Raw genomic sequence first — 21,001 nt, 5'->3', positions numbered from 1 at the left:
GAAGAGAAGAACGGAACATTTTTTTCCTTTTTTTTCCCTTCCGCGAAAGTCTGGAAGCGATTCAGTTTTTGTACTCTTCCGCCCCACAGGCCGACCCGGTGGCAACTCGTGTCGCGTGAGCCAATGAGGGTCGTGTCGGCCTTATCTGGCCCTGTGATAAGCGATATTACGGGAGCACGACGACGCAGGGTCAATGCACCCCTATCTCTCCCCATCATTCGACAGGGGCGCCATCCTTTTCCTGCTCTCCCCTCGCAGTGAGACGGGATCCGCCGATGTGCGAGCGTTTATTCCTCTGTGGATGTGAGAATGATTCTTGTGGTGTTCGACCGATATGCTTATTTGAGGAGGAGGAACTGATCGATAGATGCCGGTGAAAATGCGGGGAATGCATGCATCGGCCGGTTGGAGTAAACCGTGCCTATGCCACGAGAATCAGGAAGGTTACGGACGGGCTATATGCACGCACTTCGACTGTGTCTCCTCGACTCTCTAGATATAGAAGCAGATCTACCAATATAGTGCTACCCACCATCTCACACGTGGTATGTGCATCCATCACCCGAACTAACTCGGCCCGAGAGCTAGACAAGGGCAGACCTAGGCGCTCCGTGCAGGGGGTGCCAACCACCAGAATGGAAACTCCATGCGGCTCCAAACCTGTAGATAGCGGAGATCACCGTTCGAACCACGATTGGCGCAATCCAGCTCGGCTGAATACCCTTTGGCAACAACCAGCGTCAGCCCTGATCGTGGATTAGGTTAGGGGGTGGTGTGGTGCGTGCAACTGGTCCGACGAGAAAGGCAGGATCTCGATCTCGTAGGTAGTTCCGACTGTTATTATTCTGGTCATTATCGGGTTCATGCAAATAGTTATGTCTCTGATATGATATTATGACCGTGTTCGTCGGAGATGTTCGGGTTCCAACTTCTGGGCATGCGACGTGACGGCCGCCTGCTTTTGGTCGGTGGTGAACGGTGCTTTGATGGCGATCGTTCTGGGAGGAGAGATCAATGGAGAGTTATGCAATGGCTGACTGTCCCATTGTGAATCTGCATAGACACGTGCCGAGGTGAGTATCTGGGAAGAAGATCAAATGCAAAATCTGCCCCAAGTTCAGCTACGGCACAACTAAGCCTTGCTGGCTCGACCCGACGTAGGGTTTCATCTATTACGGTCACAAGAAGCACAATGTACCCAAGAACATCAATGTCTCATTTCGACTATTTAACGCTGGATATGATGATCATATAACACAAAAGGAAATCGATTATTTACAGCTTGGCAAGCATCTGGTTGCCCTTCTTCAGCAGCGCCGCCGCATCGCCGACCAACTCATCCACGATCGCCTTGGCGGACTTCTTCTCGTTGACGACAGCAGCAACCTTGCCCATCAGGAAGGGGCGCGCGTTGTCCATGGTGTCGTCGTCGACGTCGTCGGGCAGGTTCTCCATGTCATACTCGACGGGGATGACGCCCTTGGCGGTGAGCTTCTTGATCTCGTCCGCGCGGTTCTCCTCCCAGTTCATGATGTAGGGGTTCTTGCGGACGCGCAGGGGACGGCCCTATTACAGTTAGTACATCTGTTGTTGTTGGAGGGAGGGGGAGAGTGGGAAGAGAAGCTTACAGTGAAGATGATGGTGCGGATGTTATCCTCGAAACCGGCAGTCCGGACAGCCTCCTGGTGGGCCTTCGGGGCGCCGGCCTCATCGGCCAGGATGAAACGGGTACCAATCCACACGGCGGAAGCGCCCAGCATCAGAGCAGCGGCAACCGAGTTACCGTTGAACAGGCCACCGGCCGCAATCACCTGCACGGGCCCGCCGGTCAGAGGGCTCTTGCGGCCCTGGACCAGCTTGGCCACGGTGGGGATGAGGACGGTAGTGGGGACGTCACCCGTGTGGCCACCACCCTCACCACCCTGGGCGCAGATGATGTCGACGCCAGCATCCAGGGCCTTGGCGACGTGCTTGGGGTGGCCGATCATGTTCATGACCAGGATGCCGGCAGAGTGCAGCTTCTCGACGACGGGCTTGGGGGGAACGCCGACGGCGGAGACGAAGAGGCGGGCGCCGCTGCTGATGATGATGTCGACGAGCTCGCCGAGCTTGCCCTTGGTGTAGTCGTAGCTGACGGCCGAAAGTGTTAGTGTTGTGGTTCCGAAGTACGAGAAAAAGGACGGGATAGGGGAATGCTCACTTGGTCTTGCGGGCGCTGCCACCAACCTGGGGCAGCAGCAGGTCAACACCGAACGGGGCGTTCTTGTCGTTCAGGAAGCTCTTCAGCTCAGCGATCTGTTCCCGCAGCATGTCGGGGGTGTAGCCGACGCCACCGATGACACCCAGGCCGCCGGCGTTGGTGACAGCAGCGGCCAGCTTGGGACCAGCCGCCACGTTCATACCTGCCAGCAGGACGGGGTGGTTGATCTTGAGCAGATCGGTGATGGGAGTGCGGATTTGCTCTGTGGTCGCAGCATGATTAGTGAACAAGTCGTCGAATCGCAGGTCACATGTGACACGCGAGTAGAGGGAATAGTCAGGAAGTATGGGAAACACATACGAGGAGACGCCATGGTTGATATGGAGATTCAAAACTCTCTTGGGGTGGTGGGAGTTAGAAAAAAGAAGAAGAAGAATATGTGGAAAGTCAGGAGCGGAAGACCGACGGCTGCTATAAGGGCCTGGGGAAAGCCGAGGGGATGCTTTTCACACAGTCTGAGCCGAGGCTTTCGTGTACGGGGGCTGACTCAGCTGGCGGGGTTTTGCCATGTTGACTGCCGGGCACAGCCACCTCCGTAGTGGTCAAGCCACTTCTCCATGCTCTCTTCCCCTCGATGCCTGATTAAGCCCCTCGGCGATTGATCGCTTGCCATGATGGCAGGGGAGTGCAGTTACAATTGCTCGGAGCGCCCCAAAGAGATCCAGTTCGATGCTGATATCACTGGGACCGGGGTACGCGTTTTTGGTCCCGCTCATAGGGCTCTGTTGATGAGCTCATCTAGGTCCTCATCGGCTTCATCTCCACTGCTGGACTCGTAACTGTCATCATCGCTCTTCATTATCTTCTCGCTTACAGACCGGCCTTACATCCATTCCGGCAGGACAAAGGGGAAGATGATCCGAGTGTAGATTTCCGGCCAAATGAAGTCGATATGATGATTCTAAAGGCCGTCCGGCGCACATCAAAGAGTCTAGATGGAGTTTCACAATCTGATCCCCGGCACTGGTCTCGTTTGGAATCGTCTCTGACGAAAGTTAGTAATCTTAGGTCTCCTTCTGTTGCCGAGGCTCATTGTTGACATTCACATAGTGCGTACTTTCGATGAGTGATCTGCAAATCGCGACTGGGATTGCCATCTTGGTCAGCGGGTATGCTCAACTTCCATGTGGTCTCAGTTGCTATCATTGGCAAATCATGGGACGACTCGCGTGGTTTTCCAGCCTGACCCATCTCTCTTGCCTGACCATGCTCCGGAACTATCTTTGCAACCGATCTGCACAGCGCCAGTGGCGACTCTTATCCATGCTAGCGCTCCTTATCCTACTGGTTGTGGCAATGGTTCCCACTGGGAGCTATGAATGGTCTGTCAGTAATAACACTTATCAGTCATTTCCACACCCAAGTGATTATGCGATCTGTCACTTTTCACAACTGCCACGGGTAGGCACCGCTGCAACTGTCTCTATGTCTATCTTCGTGCTCTTGTCTACTCTTGGGTTCCTCATCCGAGTGGTCAAACTCCACAACACCCTATCCACCTTTCTTGTGGGTAGACCAAGAGAGATCGTCAGCAAACACGCACGTAATGTCCTGTGGAAATTCTACAAGCAGCCGAACGCTCAGAGGTTGCCACAGCGCATAGCGGGGAACATGGTTTACTTCCCTGCTCTAGCCTTTTTCTTGGCCATGCGCGTCCTGTTAGACCATTGGGCCTCAATGTACTTCGAGGTGCGAAACGTAGTGCCGTTCGGCGATAGGTTGATCTTCTCGCTGATATCATTTAGGTTTACTGGCTTCTAATGAGCTTTCTGTACGGCTTGTTCAGCGTACTTGTCGAAATCAATGTCTTTACAGGCGGTGACATAATTCCGCCCGTCATTCAGAACAATTATACTAACCGCTGGAGCATTGGACAAATCATGCCCGTGTTTCTTCTAGCCGTCCCTTTGGTAACGATAATTGAGCTGCTCTACCCTGGTAAATCCACCATTCTATTATCATTGGTTCCATCACTAATGGAGACAGACTCTGTAGACGATGCGAAGGGCTCTGCTGGAGAAGATATCTCATCTCAACCGGCACCACTGACATACCAGGGCAGCAACACTACCTCCACACACAATTTGTCTCTGGAGACAGCGCAGCCAGAAAATTCTCTTACCCATCATCCAGATCAAGACTATTACCATAATTCAACAGCCTTGAAGTGTGGTAATCTATTCATCATGCTCATGGAATACTTCGCAGGAGGAGCCGTACTTGTCGTGACTTGTGTCCGTGACTCAATCGCACGCTTTTTGGTGAAAAATTCTTGGCCCATACTGATCGCCGCTGCGTTCGGTTTATTATGGGCTGTCATTCTTCTTTCATTCCTAATTGACTGGACTGTGGCTCAAAAGTCATTGAGAAGATATTCCCGACAATCAACGCTTTCCGTGGTGTTGAAAACTACGAATGTCGCAACTTGTGTGGGCTTATTTATAATGGTTTCTTACCTGGCCGTTGAATAGATCAGGGTTTGATTGTGCCCTGGGGAATCAAGAGGATACAGAGTCATGTTTTGTACACGATAGAAATTGAATTCCGCCTCTAGCCTCTTCCGGAAACAACATCACCTGATCCGAACCTTAGCCGACGGCCGGGCTAATTTAAGGCAGCCAGGCACCCACATCACCTGACTGCGTGTGACTGTCTTGTTGCGGGCTGCTTGCGTCCATCTGCTCCTGGTGATCTCGCGTCTAACATGGGCTCACTAGCTGCCCGAGGCGCATTAACCGGTGTCCGTGGTGTATCTTGTTCAGGTCCATTCTCGGCTCTGCCATTGCCGGTCCATCCGCACGTGTGGATGCGAGTTAACCGATCTTCATTATTGTGTTCCAAGCGGCACGTCCCCCCGATTGATTGCCGAGATTGGGAGGAGACGCGAGTCGAACTAACAGATTGTATAGATCGAGCAGTTCGACTCTGTTGAGCTCAAGTAGGTGTTCCTCCATGTTCGTAAATGTCTTATCGGACGGTTTATCTGTCCCACTTTTTATTCTGTTTTTTTTTTATATTTTTATTTTTTCCAACTAAACGTCAACTAGAATCATTCTCCACGGCCATTGAACCATCTGCTCGAAATGGCCGCTCGAGCGCAGCGTCCTTGAACGCGAGCATATTTGCGAGAAATTTCTCCACTGGGCCGAGCAAAATGCAATCTGTACAAGGTCTGCACCGGGCCTTCATTGCGCTGGGAAGCAATGTCGGAGACCGGGTGGAGATGATCGAAAAGGCCTGTCTGGAGATGGACCGAGCCGGTATCAAAGTCAAACGGACCAGTTCGCTGTTCGAGACGACTCCCATGTACGTCCTTGATCAGGGCACTTTTATCAACGGAGTCTGCGAGGTAGGTGTAGCCGCTGTTATGTTACGGAACATGCTGACCGAGTCCCTCAGGTTGAAACCGGTCTCGCGCCATTGGACCTGCTGGATACGCTCCAGTCCATTGAAATTGCACTGGGTCGAAAGAAACTAATCGACAAAGGACCCCGGTCCATTGACCTGGATATTCTCCTGTACGACCAAGAGGTGTTTACTCATGAGCGCCTCAACATCCCACACAGCTTGATGCTTGAGAGGGACTTTGTTCTCCGGCCTCTATGCCAGTATGATTTCCTCGGGCCTCATTTGCATGCCGATGCCAACCACTAACCAACTGACAGACTAATTCCCAATGACCGCCCACCTACACCCCAAAAGAACTCACAGACATATGCCTCCTACCTACAAGCCCTACCACCACCATCCCCAATCCCACAATCCACAACCCCAATCTCACCCCAATTCCCATCCCTCCACTCCACAGACCCCAAGCGCCCCACCCACATAATGGCCATCCTCAACCTAACGCCAGACTCCTTTTCCGACGGCGGGCTACACGACACCAAGAACCTCGCCGAGCTCACAGCCACAGTCCGCACCTTCATCGCCAACGGCGCCACAATCATCGACATAGGCGGCGAAAGTACCCGCCCGGGTTCTGTTCCCATCGGCGCAGACGAGGAAATCGCCCGCGTCGTCCCAGCCATCACACATATCCGGTCCTCTATCCCCGAAGCGGCACATATCGCCATCAGCATCGACACCTACCGCGCACAAGTTGCCGAAGCGGCCTGTGCCGCAGGAGCAGATATCATCAACGATGTCTCGGCGGGTCTCCTTGACAAGGATATGCTGTCTACCATTGCGCGGACCGGGAAGACCGCGATTCTCATGCATATGCGCGGCACGCCACAAACAATGACAAAACTCCACGACTACCCCGGCGGCGTTATTCCAGACATAGCAACCGAACTCCTCGCCCGTCTTACCGCAGCAGAGGAAGCCGGGATCCGGCGCTGGCGAATAATCCTCGATCCCGGCCTAGGATTCGCGAAGAACCAGCCGCAAGACCTGGCGATCCTGCGAGATTTGGCTTCGCTCCGCACGGCCGAGGGGTTAGATTCCCTGCCGTGGTTGATGGGGCCCAGTCGGAAACGGTTTATCGGCCATATCACCGGCGTGCGGACGCCCCGTGAACGGGTCTGGGGGACGGCGGCGACGGTTACGGCGAGTGTGGCCGGTGGGGCGGATATTGTGCGCGTGCATGATGTTTTGGAGATGGGGCAGGTTGCTAAGGTTGCGGATGCGATTTATCGAGTGTAGATTGGGGTTCTAGAGTGTATTTTAGGAGTTTGGGTTGTGTGCACTCTCATTCTAGGGGAGAGATATATATAGGGACCGTCTACATGCACGACACTTATCCGACTCACGTCGTAGTCAAAAAAGACATTTTCCTCTTAATTTACTAAAACCCTCGAGTGACAGCTCAAACCACGTCTACTTGATCCAGAACTACGTTTACTTTCGAACACAGGATATCCAGGATCAGGACCAGGATCAAGACGTCAATTCGATACATAATTTTCTCTCAATAATGACAATCCATTGAACTCGTAACCCTCGAAAAAAGAAACAAACAAAAGAAAGAGAAAAAAAGAGATCAATCCCCATCAACATCAACATAAAACATTTGTTCTTTAATGGTGCACAAAAAACCGGGCGGGAAGGCAGGGGAGCAGAAAATGCGACGAACATACGCCAGGCTGCAAGTTCAAAAACCAATTTTGTCCCTCTCTCCGCCATCAGTAGTCGTCTTTTTCGCTTCATCGGAGAACCACTGTATGAAGATAGGTAGATAGGACTGACGAGCAACGCGAGAGTAGAGAGGGCAGAGAGAGCGGGACCGGGATACAAATATACGTCACGCACGCACGCTTCAGCAGGCGAATGGTGTGTTTTGCTATGTTGCTCAACGTGACAAGACGAGGCAGAAAATGGCCCGCAGCATATTTAGCTGTTCAGGTAGCTGCGAATAGCGCCTGGGATTTTACGGTTAGAAAATAACCCAAAAGGCCGTGGGAAAGAAAGACGAACCTTGTAATTTGGTAGCACCCTCACCAACCAGATGCGACAGATTCTCCAGATCATCACCAGCCGTGATCCCAAAACGGCGCACAAAGTCCTTAGCAGCCGTCTCCAGGTCTCCGTAACCGTCGTCCAGCGTGGGGAGCTCGTCCTCGGGCCGGCCGAAGTAGTTGTTGCTGGAGATGGAGGTTGCGCCGTCGAATTGGCGCAGACGCTCCTTGGCCTCGGACTGAGCGTTGGGGTCGTATCGCTCGCGGCCGAAGTACTCGTCCGAAGAGATGCCCTTCTGGGTTCCAAAGCGGGTTTTGGTTTGAGTGAGTTCTTCCTCTGTAGCGTGTATTAGTATGTGTGTATACGCAATGGAGCAATAGGGAAAACATACCGTCGGCAGCAGTACGGACAGGTCCAACAGAGCCAAATCCAGGCTTCTTCGGAGCCGGGGCGGCAGCGGGGCGCGACGTTTGGCCGAAGCCAAGTCGACCAATGCCCATGCCCAGCCGTTCGACGTCGCTCGAGTTCCGCTCGTGCGACTTGCTTGCTCTGCTCGGACTGATCGGGGTAGGCGATGTGATAGTAGTAGTCGAAGACGCAGCGGCCGTTACCTTGGCATCCTGCTCGGCCTGCTCGGCCTCGGGGTCATAACCAAGCTTTGCAATACGCTCGGCCTCCTCCTTAGCCTTGCGCTCGGCCTCGTCGAAATCAATCGTATCTGCAGTAACCACCTTCTTGGCTCCAAGCTTGGGCGCCTTCTTAGCGCCCAAAACGCTACCCTTCTTCGCTCCACCCGCAGTCGGCTTCCGCGTAGCCGCACTGGCACGAACAGCGGCCGGTGTGGGCGACGTAGGCTTTTCTTCCGAGGCAGACAGGGGAGACTTGGAGCGGGATCCGTTGGCGTTGGTGCCCGCGTTCAGGAAGGGCGAGGCAGTTCGGCTCACGACGGGTGGCGTTCCGGTTCGAGAGGGCGGGTTGCTGGGCCGCTTGATCGACGGCTTGTCCCACGAGGAAAAGAAATCGTCGTCTGGATCGCCGGCGGGAGTGTTGGCGCTGTCGGACGACGTGTCGACGGGGAGATCGGTGATGACCACTTCCTCCGGATATCTGTTCTGTGTGTCAACAACCAACACTTTTTTTCTTTCTTGGGGCGGGGAATCTCCACTGACTGTTGCGCATCCATCGTCGCCCGCCGTTTCAGCTCCTCCTTATACTTGATAGCGGCATTGCACGTGTATTTGACCTTGGTATCCTTGCTGGCCAGCGCAGCAGAACCGCCGTGCGATTGGAAGTACTTGGTCGCGGACTCATTCCCACCGACTTTCATTACCCGCAGCTGTTCCCATTGCCACTCTGCATACATAGAGTCAGTTTCTGACATGTCCACCCGCTGGGAAGGAACGTACGGTCGAGGTTTGTGGAGCGAACAAAGGAGATGTGGACACCGAGGTTACGGTGGTGGGCTGAGCAGTCCAGACACAGATAGATACCGAACGGAACAGACGACCAGGTTGGGTTCTTGGAGCCGCAGTCGAAGCAGATCTGCGAGTGACCGAACTCGATTAGCCAAGATGTCTCTCACGGGGGTGGGAGGAGGGGTGGGGTGTGTGTACCTTGTTTGCGGGCTTCAGCTTGAGCTTCTCAAAAATCTTTTGAGACTGCGCCTTGGTGGCACTCATCTTGGGGGTTATAGTAGAGCCAATGGACAGGAGGAGGAAGAGGTGAAAGTAGAATAAGGAGGTGAGAGGAGGGCAAGGTCGCTGCGAAGAGAGACAAAAAGATGCGGGAACGGCGAACGTGGTCGGTCAAGCCTGACTGAGTGTCTGGACTGCGGCGGTAATTTACAGAAGAGAATACGCATTTGCCACGCCGGTGAGAGGCCCGTCATCTGTTGCAAATACACGTATTGTAATTTTCACCGAGAACAGAGACGATCCACGTGACCTTCATGCTTTGACGATTGGCGCCGCAGCAGGAAAGTATCCGGGTTAGTGACCATCGACATGAATTCCCTCTATCTGAAGGCCCTCCCCCGGCTCTCGCCCGCGGCCTCCCTCGTGCTACGCCAATCCCCTGTCACCACAGAGATCCTCCGTCGGTACGCCACAACTCAGAGCAGCAACACACGGTCAACACGGAAGAAGAACATCACCGTACTGTCCGACGATGGAATGCTCCGATGGGGCGAGCTGTCGGGGAGAGAGAAAATGTCCCGCGCAACGCAGCAGTCCTTCAACTTTGTGATCGTGCTGGCTGGGGCTTTATTAACGGTATGCAACCAACGAGGTAGCTTTTCAGACAGGCACATGCTCATACAGCATCTAATAGGGCGGCGTCTTCACCCTTTTATATCTGGAAGTCTTCTCACCAAATAGCCGGACTTGGCAATTCGAAAAAGCGGTTGACCGCATCAAGGACGACACGCGGTGTACAAAGCTCCTCGGGGACCGGAGGCAGATCAAGGCTTATGGCGAGAATACCTGGAGCCGATGGCAGCGGAACAGGCCGATTGCGTAAGTGGTGTGGTGTGGATTGTTGCTACCATATCTGAAATGCTGATGGAAATGAATGCATACAGATCGACGACTGAGAAGGACCGACTTGGCCGCGAACACCTGCGAATGAATTTCCATGTCGAGGGACCTCTGAACTCGGGCGTCGTCTTTGTGCACATGATGAAGCCCTTGGACAAGAGTGAATGGGAGTATCAACTTCTAGCGCTGGATGTCAAGGGGCATTCGCGCATTATTCTGGAGAAAGCGTCGGAAAAGCCCAGCGTGGCTAGTTCGCTGAAGCTGTTCGGTATGCAATGGCGGTGATGGGTGGGGTTGAGTCTGAGCAACTCCTTAGTTCACCCGCACATGGCCATGACCATGCCCTAAAAGCGAGTCAGGACGTCCGAGGGATATGGTTAGGCACGGAACGAAAACTGTTCTGCAGCGCGCGTGTCCGGACTTCCTGTGTGTATTATCCACAAATCTGCGCGGCGTCTCCTGAAGACCACTGGCAGGGTCCGTCCCACAGACCGACCTTGACTGCGCAAGGCTTGTCCTTTGTATCATACTTTATGAGCTATGGCAGGAACTGTGATTTACTCAATCCTGGAGATGATCATTTTGGTCACTATTAACAATGATGAAATACATATCAACATAAAGTACAAATCGAAACTTATACTCTGGGCCCATTCAGAATGGTCTTTGCCTCCTGCGTCCTCCACCAACTCTTGCCCTCCTCACCGGGGAAGGCGAATTCATCCATGCTCTCGGCCTTCATCTCAACACTATACCCAGGCTCCATAGGAGTAACGTAGTATCCATCCTTGACGCTGGACGGGTGCACAAAGTGCTCATGCAAATGATCCACATACTCGAGCACACTCTTCTTCCCACTAACAACAACATAGTCAATCGTCGACAGATGCTGCGTGTACTCTGGCAAACCAACACCACCGGAGTGCGGCACGATGGGCACACCGAACTTGCGCGCCAGCAGCAGGATAGCCAACACCTCGTTAACACCGCCGACGCGGCACGCATCCGGCTGCAGCACCGTCAGCGCGCCGGCCTGCAGCAGCTGCTTGAAGATGACGCGGTTCTGGCACATCTCGCCCGTAGCGACGCCCACGGTGCCGTGGGCGGTATTCTCAAGCGCCTTCTTGATCGCCGCGTGGCCGAGGATGTCATCGGGCGAGGTGGGCTCTTCAATGAACCACGGCTGGAACTCAGCCAGCTCCTGCATCCAGCTAATCGCCTCCGGGACGGACCAGACCTGGTTCGCATCCACCATCAAGATATTCCCCTTGTCATATCCAATCGCCTGGCGCGCAATGGCAAGCCGGCGCTTATCCTCCTGGAGATTTCCGCCCACCTTCAGCTTGAAATGCTTATATCCCAGCGCGACGCTCTCATCCAGCAGACTCTTCAGCTTGTCCTCGCTATACCCCAACCACCCAGCGCTGGTGGTATAAGCCGGGACAGCCTGACTGCTCTCCGCCTCGCGAATCCGGTCCGCTTTTCCGCCCTCTACCTCCTTGAGCAAAGCAATCGCTTCGTCGGGGGTGATTGCATCCGTGATGTACCGGAAGTCAATGCAGCGCACGAACTCTTCGGGGCTCATGTCCGCGACGATGCGCCACACGGGCTTGCCTAGCGTCTTGGCCCATAGATCCCAGAGCGCGTTGACAACGGCGCCCAGCGCGAGGTGAATCACACCCTTCTCTGGCCCGATCCAGCGTAGCTGGCTGTCGGAGACGAGGTAGCGCCATGTCTTGCCCCAGTCGGCGGTTAGGTCGTCGAGCTCTTTGCCGACCACGAGCGGCGTGAGGAGTGAGATGGCTGAGCAGACAATTTCGTTGCCGCGGCCAATTGTGAAGGTCTGGTTTTAGAATTGGTTAGAGTCCGTGGATGTGTATGTTTATTCAAGTTCTAGTGTAGGTAGGTACATACCATGCCGTGTCCGGCGTGCGGTGAGTCCGTGTTGATGATGCAGTAGGCGGCGGAGTAGTCGCCCGCGGCGTTCATGGCATCCGAGCCGGTCTTGTCGAGCGAGGTCTGTCCGGGAATGGGTCAGTCGCCGGTCAGGTTGGAATTTGAATCAAGAACTTACCGGAAACCTCACGTCGCGCGTGGTGAAGCCAGTGATTTTGACCATGGTGACGACTTATTTCAGTCAAGCACTGGATCGAGTAATAAGTAGCTGCAATTGGCGTCGCGGGATAATTGCAGATTGGGTAGACAACAGAGGGACACGCAAACAAATGAACAATCCGACGGCAACCCGAAAAAGAGAGAAAATGCCCACCTCATATACCCCACGCCCCTCCATGGAGAAACTCGAGGGAGTGCGTCATTGGTGGATGCTCCCGGGTCTAGTTTTTCCACCAACCAGAGACTGTGGGTAATTATAGCCAGCGGAGAGATACACTAGATGCCAGTAAGTCTGGAAACAGTCCGTGATTATGTAAAATCCACCTATTTTACCAGATACTTTCAAATATATATATCTAAGCACATAATAGACATTTTATCTCCAAACTCCATAAATTAATTAATTATTTCTCTCTCTATCTATTGCACCCCTAATATCTAGTATAATACCCATTTGCACGCTTTACAGCTGCAATTCGCCTAGGCACTGACCGAATTAGGTTATCAATCGTCCCCTGATCTAAAGCATCCCATGCCTCACACATACAATCTTTAAAGAACTCCCAATCAGCCTCTGATTGACCCATATTAACTAATTCAGGATGTAGTCCAAAGATCTTTAATTTTAAAAGTCTCCAAACGGGCTCAATTGGGTTCAAATCAGGAGAGTGCGGAGGCCATTCTATTACGTCAATACCATGTATTTCAAACCACTCTCGCGCAACGTATGATTTATGAATCTTTGCATTATCTTGTTGAAAGATAGTACCGGGTTCATAGTGCTTAATAAGTCCCTCTTCGAGTGCATTCACATATGATTTCGTAGTATATCCGTTGCGAGGCGAGTCGGCGTCCCGCTCCATAATAATCAAGTTCGTACGGCCACCAATCCAAATTCCGGCCCAAACCATTTGTGAAATATCCTTTACATGAGGCTTAATATTCACAAGATCACGTCGGTATGCTTCAGACCAGAATCTAAAGACCCATCGGTCGGTAGAATTAGTTGAACGTTGAACTGAGCATTCATCTGAAAAGATAATATTTGGTAATACCCTATATCTCCCCCAAATTCGGGCGAATCGCTTCCGTTTTCGAGCAGTATCATAGTTTAAAGGTATCCGCTTGCGTGATTTGTATTTCTTAAGGTCGTATTGCCTTAGAATCTTGCGAATAGTCTCACGACACGGATTTCCGGGTACGTTTGCAGAGAGGACCCTATAGCTCCACCACGGGTTCCGACGAGCGAGATGAAAGACATATCTGCAATCAGATTGGGTAAAGACTTTAGGGCGACCAGTACGAGGGCAAGATTTAACGTCTGCGCGCTGTTGGAATCGATAGCGTGTTTTGTAGATTGTGCTGCGAGAAACGCCTAAATCAGATGCGATTTTGGTAGGCGATTGCCCTAGTTCAAGGGCATACAAAATTGCAGAGCGCGTTGGGCCACATAGTTCAGCATTTGGCCTTCGATTTCCACTTATTTCAGTCCCAAACCGACGCATGGTTGTTGAGTAAATAAAAATATAAAGTAGGGGACGCGTCGTATACGCGCTAAAATTTGGGGCGGTGTTTCCAGACTAAATTGACGCGTTGGGGTATCTACAGGTTTAGGGTTATGGTAACAATACGTAGTGGGATGGTTAGATCAAGGTTCCTGAGAGTTGCTAAATTGCTTTTCTTGATGAACTCCAGCCCTAGCAGATAATACAAGTCCACGGCTACGCGGACAGCCCGCGCTTCTCGCTCTCCGAGAAGAAAATGAGCATCCGCCACAGCTTGCGCACCAGCACCTCGGCCTCCTCGTCCAGCGCCTCAGCCAGCTGATCTACCAGTTCCTGAGGTGATCCATGCTGGCGCACATGCTCCTCAACCACATCGACCAGCATCTGCTCCTGCACACCCAGATACTCCACGATTTTCTTCTCCACGAACGGCTTAAGCTGGTCCTTGATCACGGCTTCGTCAACAAACTCCCACTTGACCGCCCACTTCCAAAGACCTTCCTTGTCCGTAGGGATCTCGGCAGCCAGCTGGCGCGCGGCCTGGGCTCGCTCCTCGTCCGATAGACCGGCAGCCTCGGCGGCCGTGTCGAACTTGATTGGGACAAGAGGCCGGCGCACTGTGCCTTCGGGCTCCTCCTCGTCCTCCAGGAGTCCCTCCACTTCGGCAACGGTGCGGCGGCTGGTCGCGGCCTGGGCCCTTTGCGCGGCGGCACCGAGGGACAGCTTGAAGCGCTGCGGTTCGCGGGGTGCCTCTTGGGTCGTACGGGCTTCCAGCACCTCGGCTTGGCGGGCGAGGAAATCATCGGCCATCCCGCGAGCCTGTTCGCGCTTCTGGTCCGAGCGCGCGCGGTCCCGTTCTTCGGCGGCGCGATCGGCTTCGTCCAGCTGGGCCTCGCGGGCACGGAAGGCGGCACGGTTACGCAGCCAGGCACCGCGGTCCGCGTAATATTCGGCAGATTTGCGGCTGGCCTCGACATCGTCGTTCCACTCGCGCATACGGTCTTCCATTTCGTCATGCGCCGCTTGCATCCGTCCATCGTCCTCCTTGTCTCTCTTCTTCTCCCGCTCTAGAGCAGCAGTCCGACTGCGCTCGCGGTTGAGCCAGCGGCGTTCCTGGTCGAGGAACTGCTTTTCCTGTTCTGCCTGACGCTTCTCCTGGCGGCGCCGTTCCAGTTCCTCGTCGCTGGCATCGGAGTCTTCGCCATCGCGATCAATGGAGATGGATGGACCATTGATCGACCCACCATTCACAAAGGACACCCCATTTTGATAATCCTTGGGGATCTGCACGCCAAACCCCTTGGGACCCGCTGGTGCACCACGCGGGCCCAGGGGAATGCCATTGGCACCCCCAGCAGGGCCACTGGGAGCGGATGCCGGCGGAGAGGCAAGTCGGCTGATGCGCGAACCGGAACCGCGCGCGCGCTCCATCGACTCGATCTCTTCCTCGCGTCTGAGCCGCTCAATGTCACGGCGGTTGCTGCGTTCACGGAAAGCTGCGATCTCTTTGGCCACATTCTCCCGCATCTCCGGTGGAACGTCGGCCAGTTCATCCTCCACCGTGATTGGAATGGTCACCACTTCGCCGTCCTTGTTCACCACATCCTTCATCTCGGTATCGCCTTCACGATCGAGCGCGGATATATCCTCCTTCTGGGTGGGGGCAGACGGGTGGCACAGGTCGGATAGGACGGCCTTCAAATTATCGCGAGCGGCATCGAAGCGTGCCTGGCGTTCTTGCGGGTCGGCTTCGCCTCGACTGGCTTCGAATTGTTCAAGGTAGTTCATTGTGCTTTCATCCACAACCACCTGTCAAAGAGTCAGTTTCTTTCTTCTGAATATCAAAAAAAAAAAAAAAAAAAAAAAAAAAAAAAAAAAGCATGCATACCAGTAGAGTGCTTTTCTCGACTTCCTTTTCTTCTTTCTCATCATCTGCACTCGGCACTTGTCGCTTCACCGGCACTTCCACCTCCTTCAGCACCTCCACCGCAACTTCAAGGCTTTCCGGATCCTCAAACTCGGCAAACCCAAACCGACAGGGCTTCTCATCCGCATCCGTAGCCCGAATCCACCGTCGCAGAGTTCCCGCAGACCGTAGAATGCGCTCTATACCCTCGTCACCACCAGCACACTCGGTAATCCCACCAACAAAGAGGGTGCGCACGATCTCGTCCTTTGTGGGAGGCTGCAACGGCATCATGGACTCCCTCGCATACCCGCGCTGGGAATCCCCTCCACCAGCGCCCAAGCCGGCGCGGCGGCTGGGACCCTCGGGGCCAGCACCGCGCTCGCGGCCCATCTCGGGGCCAGCGGCGGGCTTAGCAGGGCCCGACGTGCCCAGGCGAATCACCGGCGCAGAAAAGTTGATATTCGGCATGTTCGGCGGCGGCTGAAAGCTGGCTGGAAATCCACCCGGGCGTCCGGGCTGCTGGCTGTTGGTCTGTTGCATGCCCGGTGCTGGACTGGTTCCTGGAGCGGACATCCCTGGAGGAGGTGCTGGTGGTCACGCGCTGCGTCAGTTGATTTGACAATGAGGATGCGGTTGGGTTGGGTTGGGGGTCACTTACCCATCCCCGGCGGCGCGCCAGGATACGCGCCATAGTCTGGCCGGCCATAGACGCCTGGATCTGAGGAGAGATTAGTTTCGGTCAGAGAGATAGATAGGAGACACTCACTTTGGTAGGGATTGTACATGGTCGAGTTACTGGAGAGAAGAAGGAAAGTCGCGATCGCAAGGAACGGCAAAAGATGTTTGGTGGGTCCGTGCGGGCTTGGCATGCTACACTATAAAATGTGCATTATTGTCCTTATTGCACTCGGGCTTGATGGTTATGGACTCTGATGGGTGATATCTTTTGGAGGAGTGCTTCTAGTGCGCTGGAAACCTTCTCATAATTTTCCGGGCATGTATCTTGTGCACATGTACCATTGCAGCTCTATATATGAGCAAGACCATGCCACTGTCCCGAGTTATTATAGTTAAGAGTCTAGACCTTTTATCCTTTGGCATGTAGAGCAGAGAATATCAAGCAAGCATGTTCTGCGGGAACCATTAATGAGAGGTGGCACAGAATGAGGCCATTCCTGTGCTTCCGCCGTCTTCCGTGAATCGTACAACTCACTCTCTCCCTCTCCGTCAGAATCGCCAGTCAAGTCCTTGTCAAGACCGATACTTGTGTACCTGAGAGAATTATTAATGACTGACTACTCCACTAGTTGGTAGTTATTTAGCCAGAATTCAAAATAGGATTTTTCTAGAACGGTCCGGTGTACTGCATGTAGCATAGTGACAGCCCACTGCCAATGTGCCCCACCACCCGGACCCCAACACACCGGTGTTGACGCCATCTTTTTTCCTGCTTCTTCACCTCATCTGACCATCATCCGTCTAGGTATAGTCCCTGTTTTTTCATTCTTATTCTAGTCCTTCTCTCCCATACTCCCCCATTCTCCCTCCATCTCTCTCTCTCTCCTACCATCATCACCATCACCTCCGTCGTCATCCCACTCTGCCCCGCACTGACGTCCCAGCTCAATCTAGACTACCAAACATTACCATCATGCCAGGTTTCTCACAAGCCACCGAGCTCAATGCTTGGAAGGAGCTCCAGGAGCACCACAATGCCCTTGGCCGCAACATTGTCCTGAAGGAGTACTTCCAGAAGGACCCCCAGCGCTTCGAGAAGTTCAGCCGCCGCTTTGCCAACACGGTAGACAACTCCGAGATTCTCTTTGACTTCTCGAAGAACTTCCTGACCGAGGAGACCCTGTCTCTGCTGGTCAAGCTGGCCAAGGAGGCCAATGTCGAACAGCTGCGAGATGACATGTTCTCGGGTGAGCACATCAACTTCACCGAGGACCGTGCCGTCTACCACGTCGCGCTCCGCAACACCGCCAACGAGCCCATGCAGGTCGATGGCCACAGCGTCGTCGAGGAAGTCAACTCGGTGCTCGAGCATATGAAGGAGTTCTCCGAGCAGGTGCGCAGTGGTGAGTGGAAGGGCTACAGCGGCAAGAAGATCAACACCATCATCAACATCGGTATTGGTGGCTCCGACCTGTAAGTGTTTTGTAGTTTGATCTTCGGGCTCATGCTGATATTGAATTAGCGGCCCTGTCATGGTCACTGAGGCCCTTAAGGCCTATGGTCACCCCGATATGACCCTGCACTTTGTGTCCAACATCGATGGCACCCACATCGCCGAAGCGCTCAAGAACTCCGACCCGGAGACCACCCTATTCCTGATCGCCTCCAAGACCTTCACCACTGCCGAAACCTGCACCAATGCCAACACGGCCAAGTCATGGTTCCTGGAGACGGCCAAGGACGAGTCGGCCATTGCCAAGCACTTCGTTGCTCTTTCGACCAACGAGGGCGAAGTCACAAAGTTCGGCATTGACAAGAAGAACATGTTCGGCTTCGAGTCATGGGTCGGTGGCCGCTACTCCGTGTGGAGTGCCATTGGCCTGTCCATTGCGCTGTACATCGGCTACGACAACTTCCACCAGTTCCTGGCCGGTGCCAACGCCATGGACAAGCACTTCCGTGAGGCTCCACTCGAGCAGAACATTCCCGCCATTGCCGGTCTGCTGAGCGTGTGGTACAGCGACTTCTTCGGCGCGCAGACTCACCTGGTCGCTCCGTTCGACCAGTACCTGCACCGCTTCCCTGCGTACCTGCAACAGCTCTCGATGGAGAGCAACGGCAAGGCAATCACACGCTCGGGCGAGTACGTCAAGTACACGACGGGCCCGATCCTGTTCGGCGAGCCGGCTACCAACGCCCAGCACAGCTTCTTCCAGCTGCTGCACCAGGGCACCAAGCTCATCCCCGCGGACTTCATCATGGCCGCTGAGTCGCACAACCCCGTCGAGGGCGGCAAGCACCAGCGCATGCTGGCCTCCAATTTCCTGGCCCAGTCCGAGGCCCTGATGGTCGGTAAGACCCCCGAGGAGGTCAAGGCCGAGAACGCCCCCGAGAACCTCGTTCCGCACAAGACCTTCCTGGGCAACCGGCCCACCACCTCCATTCTGGCTCAGAAGATTACCCCGTCCACCCTGGGTGCTCTGATCGCCTACTACGAGCACGTCACCTTCGTCGAGGGTGCGGTCTGGAACATCAACTCCTTCGACCAGTGGGGTGTTGAGCTGGGCAAGGTCCTCGCGAAGAAAATCCAGAAGGAGCTGGAGACTGACGGCGCGGGTGCCGACCACGATGCCTCGACTAGCGGCCTGCTCCTCGCGTTCAAGCAGAAGGCCAAACTGGCGTAAGCCTGGAGAGATCGTTGGGATATGACGAGCGATGATTTTCTATATATAACCAAAAAAATGCGCTGTTCTTTGGATTATATTCTCTCAGTAATTCTAGTAATTGTTTACCGACGTAGTCAAGTAGGCAACTGCTCGTGTGGTATACTTGTGGTAGTAGAGTTCCGAGTCGGCACGCTATGCGCATGTCAATCTCGGCTTCTCCGCAAACCCAACAATTAATCCACCGTGTCTCTTCACTCCCTGTCTCCGCCGCCACCACACCCACCACCCAAGTCGGGGCGGTCTATTGTCGGTCATGTCGAATCAATCTCGCGAAAGCGCAACGCGTCGCTACTCGGCCGTGACACTCCTTTTCACCGTCCTGGGCGCACTGGGCCAGGTGGCTTCCGCGGCGAGCAGCTCCCAGGAGACCGGCGGAGAAGGATATCTCCCCGGCGAGGGAATTCCGGTGTCATGCTTGGATCGGACACTGTGAGTTTCTTTCGATTATAGGAGTCTCCATTGCTAATGTGTGCTACAGTGACTTCGGGGAACATGTACGCGGCAACCCTCCCTCCTTCCCTTTGCATCCAGTTCAGGACAACAAAAGACAAATCAATAACTACAAATCAATCCAGTTCAATGCTAATATCTAAATCAGATAACAGACGACCTCGGCAACCTCAAATACGTCCCCTTTGCCATATGCAACGAAACTGCCTCACCCTTGTCCCTGCACTTCGGCACCTCCGAGACAATAAGCTGCACCGTCCCTACCGTCTCCGATGATTTCTACCACATCCTCGAATTCTACGTGCATTCCGACGCACCCATGTCCTGCCGCGTGCCCACCGCGCCGCTCTCGTCCTTCCACAGCAGCCCGAAAAGCAGCAACGACGATCCCAACGACGAGAACAGCTCTCTCGCGGCGCTGAATGAGAACGGCCCGTCGTTTACGCCAGTCACAATGGCTGTGCAGGGGACGCTGCAACTGAGCCATTTGCATATCTGGACTGATATGAACGTGCTGCTGCATGATCTTGCGGCCGATCCGGCGGCGCAAAAGCACAAGGGAAAGAAGAAGACCACGGAGCCCGGGTATGTGATGGCCGGGACGGCATACTCGGTCCCCGAGTTCGACGCCAAGTCCTCGCAGGATGAAGACGAGCAGGCCATCGCTCTTGTCCGCGCTGCGCGCCATCCCTGGACACCAGGACACGGCACAAAAGTCATTCGCGGCGAGCCACTCACCTTCTCCTTCCACGTTGATTGGGTGCAAGGCGGCGCGTCGATCGGCTGGCCCGCCCGCACACCGGGCAAGTCGTTCCTCTCCGAGAACGATGCAAAATCAGAGACCCACTTCTTCTCACGGCTGTTCTTCTTCGTCATGGCTGCGTCGGTGGGCGCATTGGCTGCGCTACACTGGGAGCGCAATGGCCGGCGCTGGCGGCGTGGCTCTGTTCCGTCTTCATGGCGCGGCGATGGCATGCTGGGTGGTCTGCCGACGGTTAGGGGAAAGGGTACGGGTGTTGCCTTTGGAAACGGAGGTCGCATTAATGGGTATGGCGGGTATTCTCCGGCTCCTCCTAGTAATGGAGTCGGGGCGCCTGCTAATGCGGGAGGACATTTTGGGTATGCTGGATTTGGAAGTGGGAAAAAGGATTGATGGTGATGATGGAGAGAGTATATTGATAGATGTTACTTGGTCTTGGGCTGTTCAATCTGTGTACAGTGTGATGCTGTGATATATGCTGGTAGAATATACATGACCGGACGAATATCTAGGATTGATACCAAATATGCCAGCAATTCACATAACGTGGCCTATGTACATGCAAGTGCAATGCTTCCTCTGCCGATGGAATTCTCCCATCCCAGAGTCCCAGAATAAGATCACCACGGAAAATACTAGATACATTGGGAAAACCATGATTTTG

General features: G+C 54.1%; 10 protein-coding genes across 10 annotated transcripts; 6 read left to right on the top strand and 4 right to left on the bottom strand.

The window, feature by feature from the left end:
• Positions 1 to 1,275: 1,275 nt before the first annotated feature.
• On the bottom strand, positions 1,276 to 2,573 carry N7474_010835 (nitronate monooxygenase; the record flags this gene model as incomplete). Its single annotated transcript, XM_057202245.1, has 4 exons — positions 1,276 to 1,566; positions 1,629 to 2,130; positions 2,201 to 2,462; positions 2,561 to 2,573. 4 exons carry the CDS (start codon positions 2,571 to 2,573, stop codon positions 1,276 to 1,278), a joined length of 1,068 nt encoding a protein of 355 aa, XP_057047529.1.
• A 301-nt stretch (positions 2,574 to 2,874) lies between these two features.
• N7474_010834 (uncharacterized protein) lies at positions 2,875 to 4,494 on the top strand (the record flags this gene model as incomplete). Its single annotated transcript, XM_057202244.1, has 4 exons — positions 2,875 to 2,952; positions 3,003 to 3,254; positions 3,311 to 3,949; positions 4,006 to 4,494. Coding segments are annotated over 4 exons (1,458 nt in total), but the record flags the coding sequence as incomplete, so codon positions are not given.
• Positions 4,495 to 5,309: 815 nt separating this feature from the next.
• Positions 5,310 to 6,907, top strand: N7474_010833 (folic acid synthesis protein; the record flags this gene model as incomplete). The annotated part of the gene is made up of 3 exons (XM_057202243.1): positions 5,310 to 5,609; positions 5,660 to 5,868; positions 5,926 to 6,907. Coding segments are annotated over 3 exons (1,491 nt in total), but the record flags the coding sequence as incomplete, so codon positions are not given.
• Positions 6,908 to 7,594: 687 nt separating this feature from the next.
• N7474_010832 (ADP-ribosylation factor GTPase-activating protein) lies at positions 7,595 to 9,339 on the bottom strand (the record flags this gene model as incomplete). Its single annotated transcript, XM_057202242.1, has 6 exons — positions 7,595 to 7,623; positions 7,679 to 7,996; positions 8,052 to 8,767; positions 8,830 to 9,013; positions 9,067 to 9,202; positions 9,274 to 9,339. The coding sequence occupies 6 exons, from the start codon at positions 9,337 to 9,339 to the stop codon at positions 7,595 to 7,597; spliced, it is 1,449 nt and encodes a 482-aa protein (XP_057047526.1).
• A 324-nt stretch (positions 9,340 to 9,663) lies between these two features.
• On the top strand, positions 9,664 to 10,479 carry tim21 (the record flags this gene model as incomplete). Its single annotated transcript, XM_057202241.1, has 3 exons — positions 9,664 to 9,930; positions 9,989 to 10,173; positions 10,239 to 10,479. 3 exons carry the CDS (start codon positions 9,664 to 9,666, stop codon positions 10,477 to 10,479), a joined length of 693 nt encoding a protein of 230 aa, XP_057047525.1.
• A 352-nt stretch (positions 10,480 to 10,831) lies between these two features.
• On the bottom strand, positions 10,832 to 12,313 carry N7474_010830 (L-fuconate dehydratase; the record flags this gene model as incomplete). Its single annotated transcript, XM_057202240.1, has 3 exons — positions 10,832 to 12,037; positions 12,109 to 12,213; positions 12,269 to 12,313. The coding sequence occupies 3 exons, from the start codon at positions 12,311 to 12,313 to the stop codon at positions 10,832 to 10,834; spliced, it is 1,356 nt and encodes a 451-aa protein (XP_057047524.1).
• Positions 12,314 to 14,030: 1,717 nt separating this feature from the next.
• On the bottom strand, positions 14,031 to 16,508 carry N7474_010829 (uncharacterized protein; the record flags this gene model as incomplete). The annotated part of the gene is made up of 4 exons (XM_057202239.1): positions 14,031 to 15,623; positions 15,703 to 16,310; positions 16,382 to 16,441; positions 16,490 to 16,508. 4 exons carry the CDS (start codon positions 16,506 to 16,508, stop codon positions 14,031 to 14,033), a joined length of 2,280 nt encoding a protein of 759 aa, XP_057047523.1.
• Positions 16,509 to 17,374: 866 nt separating this feature from the next.
• N7474_010828 (phosphoglucose isomerase) lies at positions 17,375 to 17,878 on the top strand (the record flags this gene model as incomplete). The annotated part of the gene is made up of 1 exon (XM_057202238.1): positions 17,375 to 17,878. One exon carries the CDS (start codon positions 17,375 to 17,377, stop codon positions 17,876 to 17,878), a length of 504 nt encoding a protein of 167 aa, XP_057047522.1.
• A 55-nt stretch (positions 17,879 to 17,933) lies between these two features.
• N7474_010827 (glucose-6-phosphate isomerase) lies at positions 17,934 to 19,085 on the top strand (the record flags this gene model as incomplete). The annotated part of the gene is made up of 1 exon (XM_057202237.1): positions 17,934 to 19,085. The coding sequence occupies one exon, from the start codon at positions 17,934 to 17,936 to the stop codon at positions 19,083 to 19,085; it is 1,152 nt and encodes a 383-aa protein (XP_057047521.1).
• Positions 19,086 to 19,380: 295 nt separating this feature from the next.
• N7474_010826 (uncharacterized protein) lies at positions 19,381 to 20,730 on the top strand (the record flags this gene model as incomplete). The annotated part of the gene is made up of 2 exons (XM_057202236.1): positions 19,381 to 19,533; positions 19,726 to 20,730. 2 exons carry the CDS (start codon positions 19,381 to 19,383, stop codon positions 20,728 to 20,730), a joined length of 1,158 nt encoding a protein of 385 aa, XP_057047520.1.
• Positions 20,731 to 21,001: the final 271 nt, after the last annotated feature.

Source organism: Penicillium riverlandense (assembly GCF_028828495.1).
Source record: "Penicillium riverlandense strain IBT 135883 chromosome Unknown utg000011l_segment0_segment0, whole genome shotgun sequence".
NCBI classification, from domain to species: Eukaryota; Fungi; Ascomycota; class Eurotiomycetes; order Eurotiales; family Aspergillaceae; genus Penicillium; species Penicillium riverlandense.
Note: the sequence above shows the minus strand (reverse complement) of the source record. Positions and strands in the feature narration are given on the sequence as shown.